General features: G+C 40.0%; 2 protein-coding genes across 3 annotated transcripts in view; one reads left to right on the forward strand and one right to left on the reverse strand.

Annotated features, from left to right (window-relative positions):
- The window catches only part of ARL13B (ADP ribosylation factor like GTPase 13B), a 99,640-nt gene that overhangs the window by 33,498 nt on the left and 45,229 nt on the right, over nucleotides 1-20,913 (reverse strand). The gene's annotated exons all lie outside the window — the stretch shown is intronic.
- On the forward strand, nucleotides 6,475-8,431 carry STX19 (syntaxin 19). The gene has a single exon (XM_004371329.2). The coding sequence runs from the start codon at nucleotides 7,408-7,410 to the stop codon at nucleotides 8,290-8,292; it is 885 nt and encodes a 294-aa protein (XP_004371386.1). The 5' UTR covers nucleotides 6,475-7,407; the 3' UTR covers nucleotides 8,293-8,431.

The raw sequence follows: 20,913 nt of genomic DNA on the forward strand, positions 1-20,913 counted from the left end.
ACAATTGGAAGAGCGTAGTCAATGTCACTGAACTGTGCATGTAGAAATTTTTGAAATGGTGTATCTTTGGCTATGTATATTTTCACCAAAAAAAAAGGTCGAGAAGGGAGAGGGTTGACATGTCATGGGGTTGTTAACCAATGTCATAAAACAATATGTGTACTGACTGTTTAATGAGAAATTATTTGTTCTGTAAACCTTCACCTGAAGTACAATAAGAAAAAAAATTTAAAAAAAAAAGAAGTCAAGAATGACTATAAAGTTTTTGGCCTGAGCAACTGAAAAAGAGAGTTGCCATTTACTGAGATGGAGCAGTTCGCGGGTCGGGAGGAAGATCAGGAGCTCAGGCTTAGACACAGACATTCAAATAGAGCTGCTGAATAGAGAGTCTGGTGTAAGAGCACTCTGGGCTGAAAATACACTGTAAATCTGAGTAATCAGCAAAGGTACAGCATTTAATGTCATGAGACTAAATGAGATTACTATGAAAACGATGATGGGTAAAAAGAGGACTGAGTCCAGAAGCAATATTTACAGTTGGGGGAGATGAAGAGAAACCAGCAAAGGAAATGATGAATGAGTCAAAGAGGTAAGAGGAAAACCAGGAGAAACACTTGAAAGCATTTCAAGAAGTGATTAATTGTGGTAGTTACTGCCTCTGTTGCACATGGGGTCGCTATGAGTTGGAAGCAACTCGACGGCACCTAACAACAAAACAACTGCTTATGGGTTAAAATCATCAGTTAAGTCCTATTGCTTCAAACTCCAAAATATATCCTGAATGGTTCTGTTTATTCCATCTCTATTGTTATCATCCAAATCTGTCCTGAAACCTACTTATTACACATCCCGGGAAACTATCCCCTAAACAGCAAACAACAAAAATGATCTTTCAAAAATATAGATCATATTATGCCAATGCCCTACTTACCCCTTTTAATTGTCTTCCATTGCATCTAGAATAAAATCTAAACTCCTTACTTTACTTTGGCCCACAAGGTCCTTTATGACCTGGTCCCTGCCTACCTTTCTGATCTTGTTCGTCCTGTGTAACTCCTTTCATTAACTTCTATTCATAAAGGCACTCATTTTGTTCTTAAAACATATCAGTCTCATTCATTGCCTTTGTACCCCATCTCCTACACTCAGAATGCATTCTTGTGGCTCTTCCTCTGGTTGGACTCTCAACATTGAGACTTCACAGCTCAAGTACCTCCTTAGAGAGGATCTGTATGGCTGATCTATCAAGATGTAAAATACCTCATTTATCTGTTTACTTGTATATTGTCCATGTCATGGTTTGAATTATGTCCCCCCAAAAATGTGTGTATCAATTTGGTTAGGCCATGATTCCTGGTACAGTGTGATTTTCCTGTATGTTGTAAACCTGCCTCTATGATGTTAATGAGGGAGGATGGGTGGTAGTTGTGTTAGTAAGGCAGGACCTGATCTACAAGACTAGATTGTGTCCTGAGGCAATCTCTGGAGATATAAAAGAAGTGAGCAGTGAGACAGGGGGACCTCATACCATCAAGAAAGCAGTGCCGGGAGCAGAGCACGTCCTTTGGACTGGGGTCCCTGCGCAGAGAAGCTCCTAGTCCGGGGAAACACTGATGAGAAGGCCGACAGAGAGAAAAAGCCTTCCCCTGGAGCTGACACCCTGAATTTGGACTTGAAGCCTACTTTGAATGTGAGGAAATAAATTTCTTTTCATTAAAACCACCCACTTGTGGTATTTCTGTTATGGCAGCACTAGATGACTAAGAATTTGGTACCGAGAGAGTGGGGTGCTCCTCTAACAGATACCTAAAATGTGGAAGCGGTTTTAAAACTGTGAATGGATAGATGTGCGGCAGTGACAGAGGACCAGCAGCAGCAGAGAACCTGCAGCAGCAGAGAACCTACAGCAGCAGAGAAGCGGCAGCAGCAGAGAACCAACAGCAACAGAACCAGGAGACCAGTGCGAGACAGCACTGGAGCCGACCCACAGAGCGAGAGAGCTGAGTGCCTGTGCACGGCAGGCTTCCAGGCTGAGTGGGGTGCTTCCTGGCACTTATCAGTGGAGCTAGGCTTGCCGACCCACGGAGCAAGGGAGCTGAGTGCCTGTGTGCAGGAGGCTTCCTGGCAGAGTGGGGTGCCTCCGGGCACTTACCGGTGGAGCTACAGAGCTTTGGAACACTTGCCCCAGCAGGGCAGATACGGGCAAGAGGCCCGAGGGCCAAGAGGCCATAGGAAACAGAAGCAGAAGCTGAAGAGACAAGGGACACAAGAAACTGAGCTGCCTGGGTCTCAAAAGGTATGGCCATGACCTCAGGGGTTTCAAAGGGTGGAGCCATAGCCTCTGGTGTTTCTAAGGGTGGAGTTGTCACTCTGACTGAGTAGGAGAATGGTGCCCCTAAAGCCAAGGGAGCAGAGTTGCTGTCTTAGTGGGCCTGGAAGGCGGAGCTGAAGCCCAGGGCCGAGAGGCCTCCACTCAAAATCCAGAGACTGTGGCCAATACCTAGAGTCTAGAGGGCAGGGCTATTGTGTAAATTCTTTCAGAGAACAGAGGATTATTTTCAAAGCCTTGAGGGCTAATGTAATGTGTTCTGCTGACTTGCTTGGTGCCTGTTATCACTTCTTTTCCTCTAGTTTCTCCTATTTGTAATGGAAATGTCTTGCTTGTGCCTGTTCTGTCACTGTACCTTTGGAAGCAAATAACTTGCATTCTAGATTTCACAGATGAAGAGGAATTTTTGGATTTTGGACTTGGAGTTAAGACTTTTGCTATGATATGATGGAGTGAGTATGTTTTCCATGTTGCAAGGATGAGATTTTTTGGGGGCCAAACGGTGGAATGTCATGGTTTGAATTATGTCCCCCAAAAAATGTGTATATCAGTTTGGCTGGGCCATGATTCCTGGTACTGTGTGATTTTCCTATAATTTGTAAATCCTGCCTCTATGATGTTAATGAGGGAGGATGGGCGGCAGTTGTGTTAGTAAGGCAGGACTCAGTCTACAAGATTGGATTGTATCCTGAGGCAATGTCTTGAGATATAAAAGACAGAAGTGAGCAGTGAGATAGGGGGACCTCATACCATCAAGAAAGCAGTGCCAGGAGCAGAGCACGTCCTTTGGACTGGGGTCCCTGCGCAGAGAAGCTCCTAGTCCGGGGAAACACTGATGAGAAGGCTGACAGAGAGAGAAAGACTTCCCCTGGGGCTGACACCCTGAATTTGGACTTTTAGCCTATTTTGACTGTGAGGAAATAAACCTCTCTTCGTTAAAACCATCCACTTGTGGTATTTCTGTTACAGCAGCACTAGATGACTAAGATAGAATTTGGTACCAGGAGTGGGGTGCTGCTCTAACAGATACCTAAATGTGGAGTCGGTTTTAAAACTGTGAATGGATAGACGTACTGTAGTGACAGAGGCCCAGCAGCAGCAGAGAAGCAGCAGCAGCGGAGAAGCGGCAGCAGCAGAGAACCAACAGCAGCAGAACCAGGAGACCGGTGAAAGACGGCGCTGGAGCCAACCCACGAAGCAAGAGAGCTGAGTGCCTGTGTGTAGGAGGCTTCCTGGTGGCATGGGGTGCCTCCAGGCACTTATCGGTGGATCTAGGCTTGCTGACCCACAGAGCGAGAGAGCTGAGTGTCTGTGTGCACGAGGCTTTCTGGCGGAGGAGGGTGCCTCCGGGCACTTATACCGGTGGAGCTACAGAGCTTTGGAACACTTGCCCCAGCAGGGCAGATGCGGGCGTGAGGCCTGAGGGCCGAGAGGCCATAAGAAGCAGAAGCTGAAGAGACAAGGGACACAAGAAGCCGAGCTGCCTCAGTCTCAAAAGGTATGGCCACGACCTCAGGGGTTTCAAAGGGTGGAGCCATGGCCTCTGGTGTTTCTAAGGGTGGAGTTGTCACTCCAATGGACTAGAAGAATGGTGCTCCTAAAGCCAAGGGAGCAGAGTTCCTGTCCCAGTGGGCCTGGAAGGCGGAGCTGAAGCCCAGGGCCAAGGGGCCTCCACTCAGAATCCAGAGACTGTGGCTAATACCTAGAGTCTAGAGGGCAGGGCTATTGTGTAAATTGTCTCAGAGAACAGAGGATTATTTTCAAAGCCTTGAGGGCTAATGTAATGTGTTCTATTGACTTGTTGGTGCCTGTTATCCCTTCTTTCCCTGCAATTTCTCCCATTTGTAATGGAAATGTCTAGCTTGTGCCTGTTCTGTCACTGTACCTTTGGAAGCAGATAACATATTCTAGATTTCACAGATGAAGAGGAATTTCTGGATTTTGGACTTGGAGTTAAGACTTTTGCTATGATATGATGGGGTGAATATGTTTTCCGTGTTGCAAGGATGTGATTTTCTGGGGGCCAAAGGGTGGAATGTCATGGTTTGAATTATCTCCCCCTAAAAATGTGTGTATCAATTTGGCTAGGCTATGATTCCTGGTACTGTGTGATTTTCCTGTATGTTGTAAACCTGCCTCTATGATGTTAATGAGCGAGGATGGGTGGTAGTTGTGTTAGTAAGGCAGGATCTGATCTACAAGACTGGATTGTATCCTGAGGCAATCTCTTGAGATATAAAAGACAGAAGTGAGCAGTGAGACAGGGGGACCTCATACCATCAAGAAAGCAGTGCCAGGAGCAGAGCACGTCCTTTGGACCGGGGTCCCTGCGCAGAGAAGCTCCTAGTCTGGGGGAACACTGATGAGAAGGCCGAGAGAGAGAAAGCCTTCCCCTGGAGCTGACGCTGTGAATTTGGACTTCTAGCCTACTAGACTGTGAGAAAATAAATTTCTCTTCGTTAAACCATCTGTGGTATTTCTGTTATGGCAGCACTAGATGACTAGACAGTCCATCTCACCTCAGGCTGTAAATTCCTCAAGGGCACAATGTCGAATATACACTACAGCATTTGAAACTCTGTATACATTTAAAAAAACAAAACAAAACGACTCATTACTATTGAGTCGATTCCAACTCATGGTGACCCTATAGGACACAGTAGAACTGTCTCATGGGATTTCCAGGGCTGTAAATCTTTAGGAAAGCAGAATGCCACATGTTTCTCCAGCAGAGGGGCCGGCGAGTTCAAACCGCCACTTTTCAGTTAGCAGCCGAGCGCTTTAACCACTGTGCCATGAGGGCTACTTTGCATATAATTGTTGCTGTTAGGTGCCGTGCAGTCGGTTCTGACTCACAGCGCCCCTATATACAACAGAATAAAACACTGCCCAGTCCTGCGCCATCCTCATATAACAGGCCTCAATAATTACTTGATAAAATATTTGTCCTTTCACAATACCAAAAGAATATTATCAGGACATTGGTTTAACTTTTTACCCAATGCAGGCATCATTTCTACAACATTCTCGAGTGGACCATCATTCAAGAACATCTTGAACATCTCCAGTGATGGCAAGCTTATTACCTCACGAGGCAGTCCAGTCGATCTTAGGACAGCTCTACTTGTTTGAAAAGTCTTCCTACTAAACCAAACCTCTCTCCATGCAATTTCCACCCACTGCCTTTGGAGTTATGTCAAGTAAGTCTAATCTCTCTTACAGATACAGTTCTTCACATTTTAAAAGATAGTTGTATAACTCCCTCAGTCTTCATTTATGTAGGACAAATGTTTCCTTTTCTTTCGGTGATTTTCAATATGGTATGTTTTTTTTTTCATCCTCTTCATTCTAGTTTTGAAATCCTTTTTTCAATTTCCATCTTAAAATATCATACTCAGAACTTAACACAGTCCCTCCACTATTTCTTCTGACTGACATAGTGTCGGCAGAGCATGTATCTTTCTTATTTTATCTAGACGCAGCACTGTTATTCATACAAGCATAATGAACTGTTCTGACAGAAAGTTTCCAATTAACTAAAATCTCCAGTATTTTTCATAGGCACTGCTGTGAACCTGGAATCCCCTTTTTGTAGATGCTAAGGTGTTTTCTAAAAATTGAAGTATTTTATATCTGTTGCTGGGTGATGCTAAGTCGATTCCAACTCATAGTGACCCCATAAGACAGAGTAGCACTGCCCCATTGGGTTTTCTTGGCTGTAATATTTACAGAAGCAGATTGCCAGGTCTTTCTCCCACGGAGCCACTGAGTAGGTTTGAACTGCCAACCTTTTGGTTAGCAGCCCAGCACTTAACCATTGCACTACCAGGGCTCCTTACTTTACTTTTACTTCTGTTAAATGTTTTTGTTACTTTGAGTATATTGTTCCATGCTATTTTAGTCTTTTGAATTTCCACTCTGTACTTCAACATACTGAAGATCATTTCAAACTCTGTGCCACCTACATATTTGATAAGTATACCTTCTATGACAACATCCATATCACTGATAAATATTTGTATAAACATATCAAACATTAAGTCCCACAGAATAACATTAGAGACATTTTTCTCTGATTGATACTGATATTATGTCTGGTTAACAGTTATCTGTAACTCCTTAACAGCCTCTTCTTATCTGCAATAATATCATAAAAGACATTAAGTTTATAAAATCATGACGTTCTATAGAAATAAAGTGATTTATTAGTAAAGATTTACTTTTATTCACTTCATTACATATAAAGTATGTACATCAACTTGCCACTGGATAACTATAACACAGGAAGTGATGTCAATATTATCAGTGTCCCCAAAATAAGACTCTTTATATGTTTAACATATATTACTTAAGTTTGTAAAAATATTACTTAAATTTTGTTCTAAAACCTCTATACAGCTTTGTACAGGAATGCTAAGAATTAAAAATTAGTATATCAAGAATATGGTTTCATATGTATATAATGAATAAGAAAATAAAGTTATGTCAAATAATGTGTTAATCAATGCTGAGGCTTTGGGAATTTTAAGATAAATTCAACACTACATTGTTCAAAGCTCAGATGGAATCTGCCCTATCACTATACTGTTTGTAACTGAATTAAGCATATTTAGCAAAATTAGTGTATTTTTAACATCACATAGACCAAATTATCTGGGAACAGTATCTTCAGTAGTATTAGGGCATATTCAGAGTCTAAACATTAAATCTAAAAGTTGAAGGTGTGGTCAAAAGCACCCTATATCAAGAAAAATCTATCATCTGATGATATTATGATAATGAAGAAATTATTTCTGGACAATTTTACCTCTATCACTGCTTTCTGCTACCACCACTAAATGGGACTCATAGATGCTCAATATTATGCAATGTAATTTACAAATTATTTTACATTATTTTTTCCTATTTCAATGATTTTTCTGAAGAATTTTTTATTGATTTTTCCTAATTTTAAATCTCTTTTCAGAAAACCAGGAGAAAACTGGGCAACAGACATAGCTATGTGAAGCCACTGGGGGAAAATATCAACTTCTCTATGCTTAACACAATCATTTTTGCTTCTTAAAAGGAAAGCAAAGATGAAAGACCGACTTCAAGAACTAAAGCAGCGAACAAAGGAAATCGAACTCTCTAGAGACAGGCCTGGGCCGATCACAGAGGCAGAGGAACAGGGGGAGTTTCTGCAGCAAGCTGTTATTTATGAAAGAGAGCCTGTAGCTGAGAGGCAGCTACATGAGATCCAAAAATTACAGGAGAATATTAAAAATCTAAAGGTTGATGTTCAAAAATTTGGGCAGCAACAGAAAAGTCTGGTGGCTTCAATGAGACGGTTTAGTCTACTTAAGAGAGAATCAAGCATTACAAAGGAGATAAAAATCCAAGCAGAACACATTAAGAGAGATTTGGATGATTTAATAAAAGAAGTTAAAAAGTCAGAGGATGAAAATGGTCCATCATCAGTGGTCACAAGGATACTTAAATCACAGCATGCTGCCATGTTCCGCCATTTTCAGCAAATTATGTTTATATACAATGATACAATAGCAGCAAAGCAAGAGAAGTGTAAGACATTTATTTTCCGTCAGCTTGAAGTTGCTGGCAAAGAAGTGTCTGAAGAAGAAGTAAATGATATGCTTCATCAAGGAAAATGGGAGGTTTTCAATGAAAGCTTACTTACAGAAATCAGTATCACTAAAGCACAACTCTCAGAGATTGAACAGAGACACAAGCAACTTGTCAATTTGGAGAACCAAATAAAGGATTTAAGGGACCTCTTCATTCAGATATCTCTTTTAGTAGAGGAGCAAGGAGAAAGCATCAACAATATTGAAATGACAGTGAATAGTACAAAAGAATATGTTAACACTACTAAAGAGAAATTTGGACTAGCTGTAAAATACAAGAAAAGAAATCCTTGCAGAGTATTGTGCTGTTGGTGCTGTCCAAGCTGTAGCTCTAAATAAAGAAGCTACTATAGAAATTTTTCCAGCTTTAGGGTGAGGATGTCCCATATTTCAGTGTCTTGTACTGTTTTAATTCATTTCATGTAGCCATTCAAATACCTCTAATCACTATTAAGTCATAATTTCCTCCTTTTAGCTCTTATTCACTAGAATTACAGAAACTTTTTGAAGCCAATGACATAAAACAAGTCTTTGAAAATCTACTGAATTCTACAAAAATGTAAAAACAGAGATATGGTTTAAATGAATGTCAAACATTGTGTTTTCTAGTCTCTTCTAAATTTAGATAATCAAAATACTCATTTAATTAAACTGGAAACAGTACGATTACCTTTAAACGTTGTAAGAATGGCATGGCGGAGGCATCTGACTTCCTCTAACTTCACAAAGCGGAACGAGAATCAAGATCAACAGCGAAGACTGATTCCTATGAGGCGGAGGTCAGACATGCCTCCTCTCTCTGCCATCTTTACCAGTTCTGACACCAACCGTCCCTCCCACGGTGTACTCTACTTCTCTGCTGAGTTCAGTAATTCATTGCAATGGCCACACAGAACTCACAGATAATACTCATGATTATGGGGTTTATTAGGGAAGTAATAGTTTACATTTCAGGTTCAGGAACACTCAGGATACGGTTCTTCCATCAGGACACCCTCTTCTCAGCTGTGCCTGCAGGCATGCCTCTTTTTGGCTCCTCAGCCTCTACCCTGCTTGGGCAAGTGTTACAAAGCTCTTTTAGCTCTGCCAGTAAGTGCCCAGAGGCACTCTACTCTGCCAGTAAGCCTCAGCCTGAAGGTGCTCAGCTCCATCTCCATCTCCATGGGTCAGCAAACCTAGTTCTACAAAGTGCCCAGAGGCACCTAACTTTGCCAGCAAGCTTCCTGCCCAAAGGCGCTCAGTTTTCTCACTCCATGGGTCAGGAAGCCCACTGTATCATCACCTGCTGGTCTCTGCTGGCACCATTTCTCTGCCATGACTTCTTGCCATCTTCAGTGTTATAGCTCTCTGTCTCCAGGTTCCAGGAACTTCTCAGCCCAGGGATCCCGGGTCCAAAGACCGTGCTCTACTCGTGGATCTTCTTAGTGGTGGTGAGATCCTCTCCTCTTGCCTCTGCGATGGCTCATTTTAACCCTAGCAGGATGGCAAAGATGACCAATCCCTTTGTTAGGGTTCCACAGACCCTGTTTGCATGGTTCTACCCTCATGGAGGTGCCATGAACTGTATTTGCATTATTAGCAAGTTATAGTCCCACGCAATCATCTGCCTGAGTTACAAGATGATAGCAAAAAAGCCATATAAAAGCAACACATCGCACTGCAAATATGCAGGTTAACTACTGAAAATGAAATGAATAATCTTAAGTTTCTGATCAGGTATCAAGCCGATTATTCATTTACGTGACTTCCAATGTTTAACAAGATGAATGATTAATCATGTAAGCAATCTTCTTGGCTCATTTGAGAATATTTTGGTACTTAAGAGTTATACAACACAAGACCTCAAAAGTGCTACACTAAAACAAAATCAAACTAGAACCAGTATCAAATCTTTTTATGTTCAGACAGGTAGGCTAACTCAGTGGTGAACAAATCCTAGGAAAACATAATTATGCAACTAAGAAACTGTCTAGTTGGTAACTGGGAGCAGAATCTAGTTTAAGGCAAAAGATGGGAGGTTAAGGCACTGTTTTCTTGAAACTGGGTCTGCTCAGGACAATGAATTCCAAATTAGGAGGATTGGCAGATAAAGTTAAAGTACAGGCAATTGTATTCTTGAAGGTTTCTCCATCACTTTATTGTAAAATCAGGCACTGCACTATGGGCTAGAGATGTAATTTGAACACACACAGGGACAGAGTTTTGAAACTCAAATTCTAGTCGAGAAAGCAGATAACAAAACAAATACAAGTATGCAATAATAAAAGTTCTGTGCAGAGACTTAAAATAGGGTGATGAGATAGAAACTGTCAGGGTGGCTTCTTTAAGTTGGGTTGTCAATGAAGGACTCTCTGGAAGATAATATTTAAGTGAAGATCTGAATGATGAGGACATATTCCATTGTATATTCCAGGTACTGGAAACAAATAGCACAAAGACACTAAGGAGGGTATTAGCTTACTTCGTTCAAATAGAGATAACTAGTACAGCTGGGACATAGTGTGGGGAAAAGGAGTGTAGTAAGTTACAGAAAGAAGCCTAAGGTTGATAGGATGTGAAATTAGTGCACGGCCGTCAGACTGCTTTAGGCCTGGGAGTAATGTTACATAATTTATATTTAAGAAACATCATTGTCTACTGTATGCAAAGTGGATTAGAATGGATTTGGGGGAGCTAAGTGCAGGACAAGCAAGTAGGAATGGAAAACAATTAGATGGTGTTATGGATTGAATTGTGTTCCCCCCCAAAAATGTGTCAACTTGGCTAGGTCAGGATTCCCAGTATTGTGTGACTATCCACCATTTTGTCATCTGATGTGATTTTCCTATGCACTGCAAATCCTACCTCTGTGATGCGGGATTAGCAGCAGTTATGTTAATGAGGCAGGACTCAATCTACAAGATTATGTTTTTTTAAGTCAATCTCTTCTGCGATATAAAAGACAGAAGCAAGCAGAGAAACAGGGGGACTTCAAACCACCAAGAAACAAGAGTCAGGAGAAGAGTATGTCCTTTGGACCTGCGGTCCCTGTGCTGAGAAGCTCCTAGATGGGAGAAGATTGATGACAAAGACCTTCTCCCAGAGCCAACAGAGACAGAAAGCTTCCCCTGGAGCTGGCACCGTGAATTTGGACTTCTAGCCTTTTAAACTGTGAGAGAATAAATTTCTCTTTGTTGATGTCATCCACTTGTGGTATTTCTATTATAGCAGCACTAGATAAGTAAGACAGATGACTACTGCAGTAGTTTCCAAAACAGATAATGGAGGCTTGTGCTAGAATGGTGGTGGTGGTGGCAGCAGAAGCAGTACTAATACTCACCATTAATATACTACTTGCTATGTCCTAGTCATTTTTCTAGTAATTTTACAGTAGGTGAAGGTTGAGGTATATACTATTATTTCAATTTTACTAATAAGAACCCTGACACACAGTGAGGTTAAGTAACTTGCCCCAAGTCACAGAAAATGCACACAAAGAATCAGGATTTGAACCCAGAGAGTCTGATTCCCCACCACTTGTCTGTCATTTGGAAGGCACTAAGGAAGTTGGAAGGCAAGCAAAATAAAACTGGGGAAAAGCTGCCTCCTCCAAGTAGACTGGACCATAATGACATGGATAGAATACAGCTTTGAAGACCTTCATTTGCTGATGTGGCACAACTCAAAATGAGAAGAAACAGCTGAGAATATCCATTAGTAATTGGAACATGGAATGTATGAAGTATGAATCCAGAAAAATCAGAAGTTGTTAAAAATGAAATGGAATGCTTGAAGATTGATATTTTAGGCATTAGTGAGCTGAAACGAACTGGTATTGACCATTTTGAATCACACAATCATATGGTCTACTACACCATGAATGACAAATTGAAGAGGAATGATGTTGCATTCACTATCAAAAAGAACATTTCAAGATCTATCCTGAAGTACAATGCTGTCAGTGACAGGATAACATCCATATGCCTATGAGGAAGACCAGTTAATATGGCTATTATTCAAATTTATGCACCAACCACTAAAGCCAAAAATGAAGAAATTGAACATTTTTATCAACTTCTGTAGTCTGAAACTGATCAAACATGCAATCAAGATGCACTGATAACTACTGGTGATTGGAATGTGAAAGTTGGAAACAGAAGAAAGACTGGTAATTGAAAATATAGCCCTGGTGATAGAAAATGCCGAAGATCGCATGACAGAATGTCAGAACACCGATTACATATTCATTGCAAATACCTTTTTTCAACAGTCTAAATGGTGATTCTACACATGGACCTCGCTGGGTGGAATACACAGGAATCAAATTGACTACATCTGTTGAAATCGAGATGACGGAGAAATTAATATCATGAATTAGGATGTAGGGAAAGAATACTGAATGTACCAACAGACTGCCTGAAGAATGAACAAATTTGTCTTGGAAGAAGTACAGCCAGAATGCTCCTTAGAAATGAGGATGGAGAGACTTCATCTTGTGTACCTTGGACATGTTATCAGGAAGGATCAGTCCTGGAGAAGGACATCATGCTTGGTAAAGTCAAATGAAAAAGAGGAAGACCCTGAAGGAGACAGACTGATATACTGGCTGCAACAATGGGTTCAAACATAGCAAAGATTGTAAGGATGGCGCAGGACCGGGCAGTGTTTCATTGTGTTTGTTGTACATAGGGTCTCTATGAGTCGGAACTTACTCAACGATAACTAACAACAACAAAAGTCTGATTCCAAAGCCAGATCTTAACTACTCTGTACTATATAATGGTGATGGAAAAAGTTAGCCCAAATTGTGATGTATTTAAGAGGCAGAATCTACAAGATAGTGGTTGGATAGTAATGCTATTTACTGAAATGGGAAAAAGCAGACAATGAAGATTTCAGAATTGGGGTAAGGAAGAATTTAAGAATTCTCTTTTGGTCAAGAGAATCTGAGATGAGTATAGAATGTCCAAGCAGAGGTTTCCAGAATGTTAACATACCAGGAGGAACTTTCAGGAGATGTCAGGGCTAGAAGTTTATATTTCAGTTATTTGAGTAAATAAAGAGTATTTGAGGTCAGGTGACTTCAGGACAAATTCATCTGAAAAGAATAGATTTTTTTTTTTTTTAAAAAAAAAAAAAGGAAGCCCAGAAAATAGCATGGGGTATTTCAAAATTTAGACTTAAAACCAAAGAGTTTGAGAAGTTAAAGAGTTAATTAAAGAAGGCTGAGAAGGAGCCATCAATTAGAGAAGAGGAAAATCAACAAAGTGTGCTGTGATGAAAATGAAGAGTTTAACGGAGGAAACAGTCAACTTTAAGTAAAATAAGAATAGTAAAGTGATGAAAGTAACACAGATGTTACAAGAACAGTATCAAGGAACAGTAATTGTAGAGAAAAGTATGTGATATGAAGAAGTGCAACAACCACTACAGACAATTCTTCCCAGAAGGTTGAAAAGGGGACTAGGAAAGAGTCATTAGCTAAAGAAGGATATGGTGTCAAAGGATTTCACAATACTTAAAGACAAGAAACATGAGACCATAGTCTTGTGATGGGAATGATGCAGAGAGAGAGATTCTTGATACAAGAAAGGGAAGGGGTAATACGCAAAAGCTGAAAGGAGTGGGATCTGGACAGCAAACGGAGTAGCTGGCCTTGGATAGATACTTCTATCCAAGAGATACTTCACCTACAGCATAGGAGAAAAGGTAGGGTTTCGGAACAAAAGGAGGTGAACGTGAGTAAATTTGGTAGTGGAAAGATGAGCGAATTTTTATATGACAGTTTCTATTTCCTTGAAGAACTATCAGGCAAAATTAACCACAGCTGGGTTAAAGGAGCATCGTTAAGAGAGCACAAAGAATGCAAGTCATTTTGCAGAGAAGGCTAATAAATATTCTAAGAAAGGTAGTAGGATTACCAGGCAATGGTTAGGGCCAACCTGAAATCTGTGGTTAAAACTTTAATGTGAGATCAGACAGATGTTTTTACCTATCAGTGTTTAGCTGCTTGGGTCCTGGCACAGAATGTACAGATAACTGGGTCTAACCAAGGTAGAGGTAGTGGCGTGACAGCAACTAAACTAACGACAACACACAAACACACGTATGTATGTTCATGTATTGTTGTTAGCTGCCACTGAGTCAATTCTGACTCACAGTGACCCCATATGTGCAGAGTAGAACTGCTCCATGGGGTTTTCAAGGCTGTGACCTTTCAGAAGCAGACTGCCAGGCCTGTCTTCCAAGGCATTTCTGAGTGAGTTCGAACCACCAACCTCTCAGTTAGTAGTCCAACACTTAACCGTTTGTGCCACCCAGGGACTCCATATAATTTATATAAACACTATTTAATCTTTTAGTTTGTTAAATATAAATTGAAGAGCTTTCTACTGTGTCAATCATCAAGTATTACTGAAGAATAATATGGTTCTCATATGTCAGCTTCCAGTGTTTAAAGAACATTTGAAAAAAAAAAAAAAAAAGGTAAATTTGAAACAGATGATAAACTTCCCAACTAACTGAGCAGTGACATACATCTCTCCTATTCCTTCTAAAGGTGTGCTATATCCTTTTATCCAGTGCCTTAGTGAAATTTGTTTATGATTGTTCCTAAATTGATCATCATGAAAGTGGATATTACTAAGTATTATTTAATACTCACCAGCATATTTATATCCAGATGGATTTATGAAATAGTACTTTTCCATTAACATTTTATATTTCCATATAGTGCTTTTAACACAAGATGTAAACACAAAAAGATTCATGGAAAAGCAATGAATCAAAATTTTCACTGCTACATTTTCAAACCAATTAATATCACCCTAGCCTAAGCAACGAAAACAATATAATATTTAACTAATTGTTGAACATTTTGTATATTCTATTCACACACTTAATAGGCATTAAAAGTGGTCACTTTTTTTCCTTAAAATAACTGCTCGAGAGAAAAAAAAAAATTCTTAGGAATTGGAGGCACAATATTGGGAAACTACTGGTTCTGGAAGTATGTAATAATAAAAATAATTATATTAATAAAAATACTACTACTACCACCACTATTACTGCTAATGACAATAAAATCACTATGAACACTTAGGCTCACATTCTTAACCACTAAATTATTCCATCCCTTATAATTATAAGCTTCATGTAGTTTGAATTCATATGATAAGACACTTCACAAGGAGCTCTCCTAATTCATCTTCACCAAGGCACAGCATATCATCAAGAATAACAGTGGTATTCACAATCATATTGACAGCACACTAATAAAATACTGTGCTAGATGCTTCAAACATATTATTTGGAATTCTCATAAGAACACAGCAAGGCATTAAAATCCTTATTTACAAGGTGAGACACAGAAGCTCAGACAGACTGAGTGATCTACTCAAGGTCTGTCTGACTCCAAAGCCCAAACTCCTTCTGCTACACCAGTAGTTCTTCAATTTGCTATGCATCAAAATGATCTGGAGGAGCTATGAAAAAAACAAGCATCCCTGGCCCCACCTTCAGCAATTTAAATGGCCTAGGCTGATAATCATGCAGTGGTCCATGAACATCTTGGTGTGTAACACTGTTAAGTAGTTTTTCTTTGTGTCTTTGTTTTTAAACGGAATAGGAGATAAAGAGGAAAATGGGAACCTCTGCAGCCTCCCTGTGCCAAAATTAACAAAAAGTCAACCAGCTGATAAGCTTTAATGTAAACTACAGCACCTGTGTGTCTAGACACCATTAAGCGATGAAGGGATTAAGTCCTCTGAAAGGAGGTTTGAAGGTGAGTCAACAGTAGAACTAAATGAGGTTGATGATGATGACAGCTTAGTAAGGTCCCACTGAAAGAAATCTTAAGTCAGTGGGCCCTATAAACACAATGAATAGGAGTTTCAAAGGGTGAAAATAGTAATTTAGGGGCTTCATCACTATATCTAAGGATCAAGTGATTAACTGAGATAGGTAGTCAAAACTTATAGAGCTCCAACATTCTAAAAAGGACTCCAATTCTCCTATTGATTATTTAAAGGTCTAACTTAGTAAAAGTACACTTAACTCCACTTTTAACAACAATATTTGTATAGTCCATAACCTACTTAACTTTTCCTGGTACTCACACTAATGACAATGACTCAAAGAAACTTGCAAACTAACATCTTCCTGTAATACTGTCTAGAAGGAAGGTGAGTCAAATAAGCAATGAAAGTTGGTGACAAATGTCACATATTAAAAAAATAAATATGCAAAAGTATGGTTGTTGTTTCTTCTATTATGGAAACTCAATTTAAGCTCTTTGGCTATGGACTCCTTTAGGAATTTGATGAGAGCTAGGATCTGCCCTGAGGAAAAATGTACATGCACTCAGAACTGCGGGTATGTGATTGAAAAGGGTCCTGGCAGGAGACCTTCTCTGATAAGGACTGACAGGAGTCCCATCTCCAAGATGTAGAGATTAATCCAATCTCCACGTCCACTTCTCCATTATCTCTGACAACGGGTGCCACCCCATGGCACTCTCTTTCTCTTCTGGGTTCAATAATTTGCTGTAACATCTCATAGGCTATACTTAAGGTTAAATTGTTTATTAGAGTAAAAGGATACAACTTGTGAGTAAAAAGATACAACTAGGAGTAAAACTATCTCAGCATCAGGAAGTGGTACATGGGCAAGGTTTGTAAGGGTCCCCAAAGCTGAGCTTCCATTTTCCCAAGCACAGCATGTCTCTCCCTTTACCAACTAGGACAGCTCTTGTAGTAGAAAAGCTCCCAGAGCCCCTGTGTTCCAGGGATTTTATCAGTCAGTCCACAGGTTCATCATCCGTTACCAGGTGGGTTCCCTAGCCAGACTAGTGCCCAACAAATTCTCAGGAGTAGTCAATAAGACCTTAATTACTTAGGAAAACCCCTAAGGTTGTTTTTGTTTATTTGTTTTGTTTTTCCAAAAACCAAGAGCAAAGCCAAATAAGGGAATTCATAGAATCACATCACCTGTGGTACAATGACCCCAGTTCAAGAAACTCTTTCTTACTGAAATATTTATAAACCTGATAAGACTGAATCAGATATATTTTCATCCCTGAGTAAGACTCCTCCAGATCTGGCTGAGGCAGCAATTACAATCATGCATGATATTAGGCTGCTGTGCAGGTAAAAGTCTGGCAGAGCTAGCAACCATCCAGGACCTACACCTGTGGTCATCTATTCTGCTTCCAAATATCAAGAATGAATCCCAGCAGTAGCAAATCCTAATTTTGTGATAATGGGCAAGATTCTAGTTCTTCAAGTTTATTTCCTTCTACTGAGCGACTGAACATTCTCAGAGATCTGCTGTTGTTCTCTTTTGTTGTGAAGATCCAGTCTGTGAGGTTTGGTCAAAAGTTAAGTTAGGTCACATAACTCCACAGAAAAGCAGACAGCGAGTAATAAAAAAGTGGTAGCATTCCAATAATTCAAATGTGCTAACACAAGTAGCATTTTTATTATCCTGGGAGGAAATTTTAGCCTGTGGGTCTCCACAGTTATGTTGTTTAAAAGTATTAGAAAAGTCAACTATAAAGAGGAGGAATAATTTATTATCTCTTTGAGGTCATCTTTCAAGTCTCTACTACAGAAAGGAGATAAAGAACATGGGCTGATTTCTTATAATACACCAGTGTAACCTTGGACTGCTGAAAATTTCAATAGGTTAAGAGATTTAAAATATTTCCTAGCTCAGCTCCTTTCATAAGTAATCAATAAGTAGTGTAATATTATTAATAGAAAAATTCCAGAGCAGATGCTGAGCTTAAAACTTGGGAGCATTGCTAATTTCAGTGCTACCTACAAAACTGTAGAGTCCCGGGGTAGTGCAAACGGTTAATATATTTGGCTGCTAACCAAAAGGTTGGAGGTCTGAGTCCACACACAGGTACTTCAGAGGAAAAGGAACCAAGCGATCTACTTCAGAAACATCAGCCAATGAAAACCCTCTGGAGCACAGTTCTACTCTGACACACATGGGGCTGCCATGAGTTGGAATCGACTTGACCACAACTGTTTTTTTGTTTTGTTTACCTTTTTTAAATAAAACTGAAAATGTTGTTTACTTTTCCTCTTGAAAAAGTCTTCTCTACCTGTCAACACTACTTACTTTGGGGTATGTTGAGTGTTTCGTTTTGTTTTTTAATTTAGTCATAAATATTTAAAGGAAGAGTATGTTGGTAGGGAGTAGACTGAGGTAGATAACATAATTCATACCTTGATTAATCAAAATACACTTTAAAAAAGAAAAAAAAAAACCCAAACCCATTGCTGTCGAGTCGATTCCAACTCATAGTGACCCTATAGGACAGAGTAAAACTGCCCCATAGTGTTTCCAAGGAGCAGCTGGTTGATTCGAACTGCCGACCTTTTCGTTAGCAGCCAAGTGCTTTACCACTGCGCCACCAGGAGAGGCTAGCTGAAATTGATGTCTATAGCAGACATGAGACAAAAAAGTTTTTCTAGGCCAGACAGAAGGTTTGTATGGCATCTATTTTTACTCTTTGGAAGGAATACAAATCATTTTTACCTTTGAATTGAAATTGGTTCTCAAGATCTATTTGACAGCCTTCAGTATGGTTCACAGGAGCTGTGGTGGCGCAGTGGTTAAAGCACTCAGCTACTAATCAAAAGGTCGGTAGTTGGAACCCACCAGCTGCTCCACAGGAGCAAGATGTGGCAGTCTGCTTCTGTAAAGATTTAGAGCCTTGGAAACCCTATGGGGCACTTCTGCTCTGTTCTATAGGGTCGCTCTGAGTTGGAATTGGCTCTATGACAACAGGCTTGGCTTTGCTTTAGTATGGTTCACATTACTACATATAGCTGAATAAAAATAGAATTATAATACTTTACAGCTACTTTAATTCTAGAAGAGGCATTAAATCACTAAGTCCAAGAAAATACTGTGACTTGCTAGGGCTATAAACAAATTCATTACAGTTCTTAGACTACAAGTCCCAAACTTGCAATCTTTTTTCTAGACTTGAGGTTTCTCAGCTTCCCATCACTTATTTCAGAAGATTTTAAGTAAAATATTGTACTAATGAAGTAATAACTACCATAGAGCTGCCAAACAGGGCTTCTGAGATAATAAACACAGAAGCCTAGTGATGTTCTGCGACTCTGACATTTCAGAGAAACTTCAAGTCCATGACATAAAGTGAAACGTGGCCGAGGCATCAATCACAATCATGCATGATATCAGGCTGGTATACAGGAGCAAGTCTGGCAGAGTTAGAGATCATGCAGGACCTACCTACATCTGTGGTCATCTATTCTGCTTCCAAATATTAAGAATGTATCTTAGCATTAGCAATTTCTAACTTTGTGATTATGCGCAAGATTCTAATTCTTCAGGTTTATTCCTTTCTACTGAACAACTGAACCTTCTCAGAGATCTGTTGTTGTTCTCTGTTCACTACTGGGAAGTGGGAGGAGGAATTACTCACTGTTAAAATGAGTTCTGAGAGGCTTTATGGGTCCTAAATCAACTAGTTTAGGTTCAGACAAGGGAAGAAAGAAAGAAATTAGATGCTGTATTTTGTAGATGGGAGATATCTGTGGGCAGGAACAAAGCAGCTGCATAACAAGGAGTACTGTAGCCTGCCTTCTAATACAAGTCCCTTTCCCCAAATTCTCCATAACCCACAAGCCCCTAGCACTGAGCTTAATGGGGTTCTGCTACAGGCCCTTCCCACTTACTATCCACAGGACTTTTCAATGCCATGGGGAAACCAGAGGTAGGTCAGGCCTTCACTGAGTCCAGTCTCATTTGCATTATCTATTGCAGAGTACATAATTTAAGACTCTAAATATGGACAGCAATCATCCCTGGTGTCTACTGTTGCTGCTATTAGTTGTCGTCAAATCGATTTTAACTCAGGTAGACTGCTCCACAGGCTTTTCAAGGCTGTGACCTTTCAGAAGCATATCACTGGGCCTGTCTTCTGAGACGCCTCTGGGTGGGTTCAAACCGCCAATCTTCTGGCTAGTAGTCAAGGGCTTAACCATTTGTGCCACCCAGGGTGTCTGGGGCTGCTAAAAATGTTTTCCCCTAATTTTTTTTTTTAATATTTTTTGTATCATTTAAATAAGAAGAGGGGAGGAGAATTCATATTAACTTATTTCACCATATGGAATCTAGACTCTAACTTTTTACTTTTTTTTCCCTTTCAGAGCCATTCTGTAAGAAAGGTGGGGTGGAAATGATCATTCCCACTTTATGATGAAAAAAAAACAAAAACTAAGTGGCCTGCTGGAAATCACAGAGTCACGAATTGAGAATCAGATGCTAGGCCTCCTATACAAAATCCGGTTCTGTGATTTTTTTCCCCCCTTTTATTAGGAACCTCCTTGAACTAAAAAAAAAAACAACAAAAAACAAACCTGTTGCAGCTGAGTCAATTCCGACTCATAGCAACCCTATAGGAACCTCCTTAGGGTAAATTTATTATGCACTGACAACAATTATATGAGAAAATATGGTATAGCTTAATCAAAACAGAATTAAATACAACTGCTATTAAAAAAAAAAAAAAACCCAAACCGGTTGCTGTCAATTCCAACTCATAGCGACCCTATACGACTGAGTAGAACTGCCCCATGGGGTTTCTAGGGAGCGCCTGGTGGATTTGAACTTCCGATCTTTTGGTTAGCAGCCATAGCTCTTAACCACTACACCACCACAGTTTCCTACACAACTGCTATAGAGAAGCAAAATAATGCATTTCAAATCTAAATTATTTTTTATTATCTTTTCTTTCCTTTTATCAATAAAATAGACTATGCCAATTAAAGGCTTGCTATATAAAAATAGAGCCCCGGTTGCACAGTGGTTAAGAGCTCAGCTGCTAACCAGTTGAAGCCACCAGCTGCTCCTTGGAAATCCTATGGAGCAGATCTACTCTGTCCTATAGGGTTGCTGAGTCGGAATCGACTCAACAGCAATGGGTTTTATATATAT

Source organism: Trichechus manatus, unplaced genomic scaffold (assembly GCF_000243295.1).
Source record: "Trichechus manatus latirostris isolate Lorelei unplaced genomic scaffold, TriManLat1.0 scaffold00012, whole genome shotgun sequence".
Taxonomy (NCBI): Eukaryota; Metazoa; Chordata; class Mammalia; order Sirenia; family Trichechidae; genus Trichechus; species Trichechus manatus.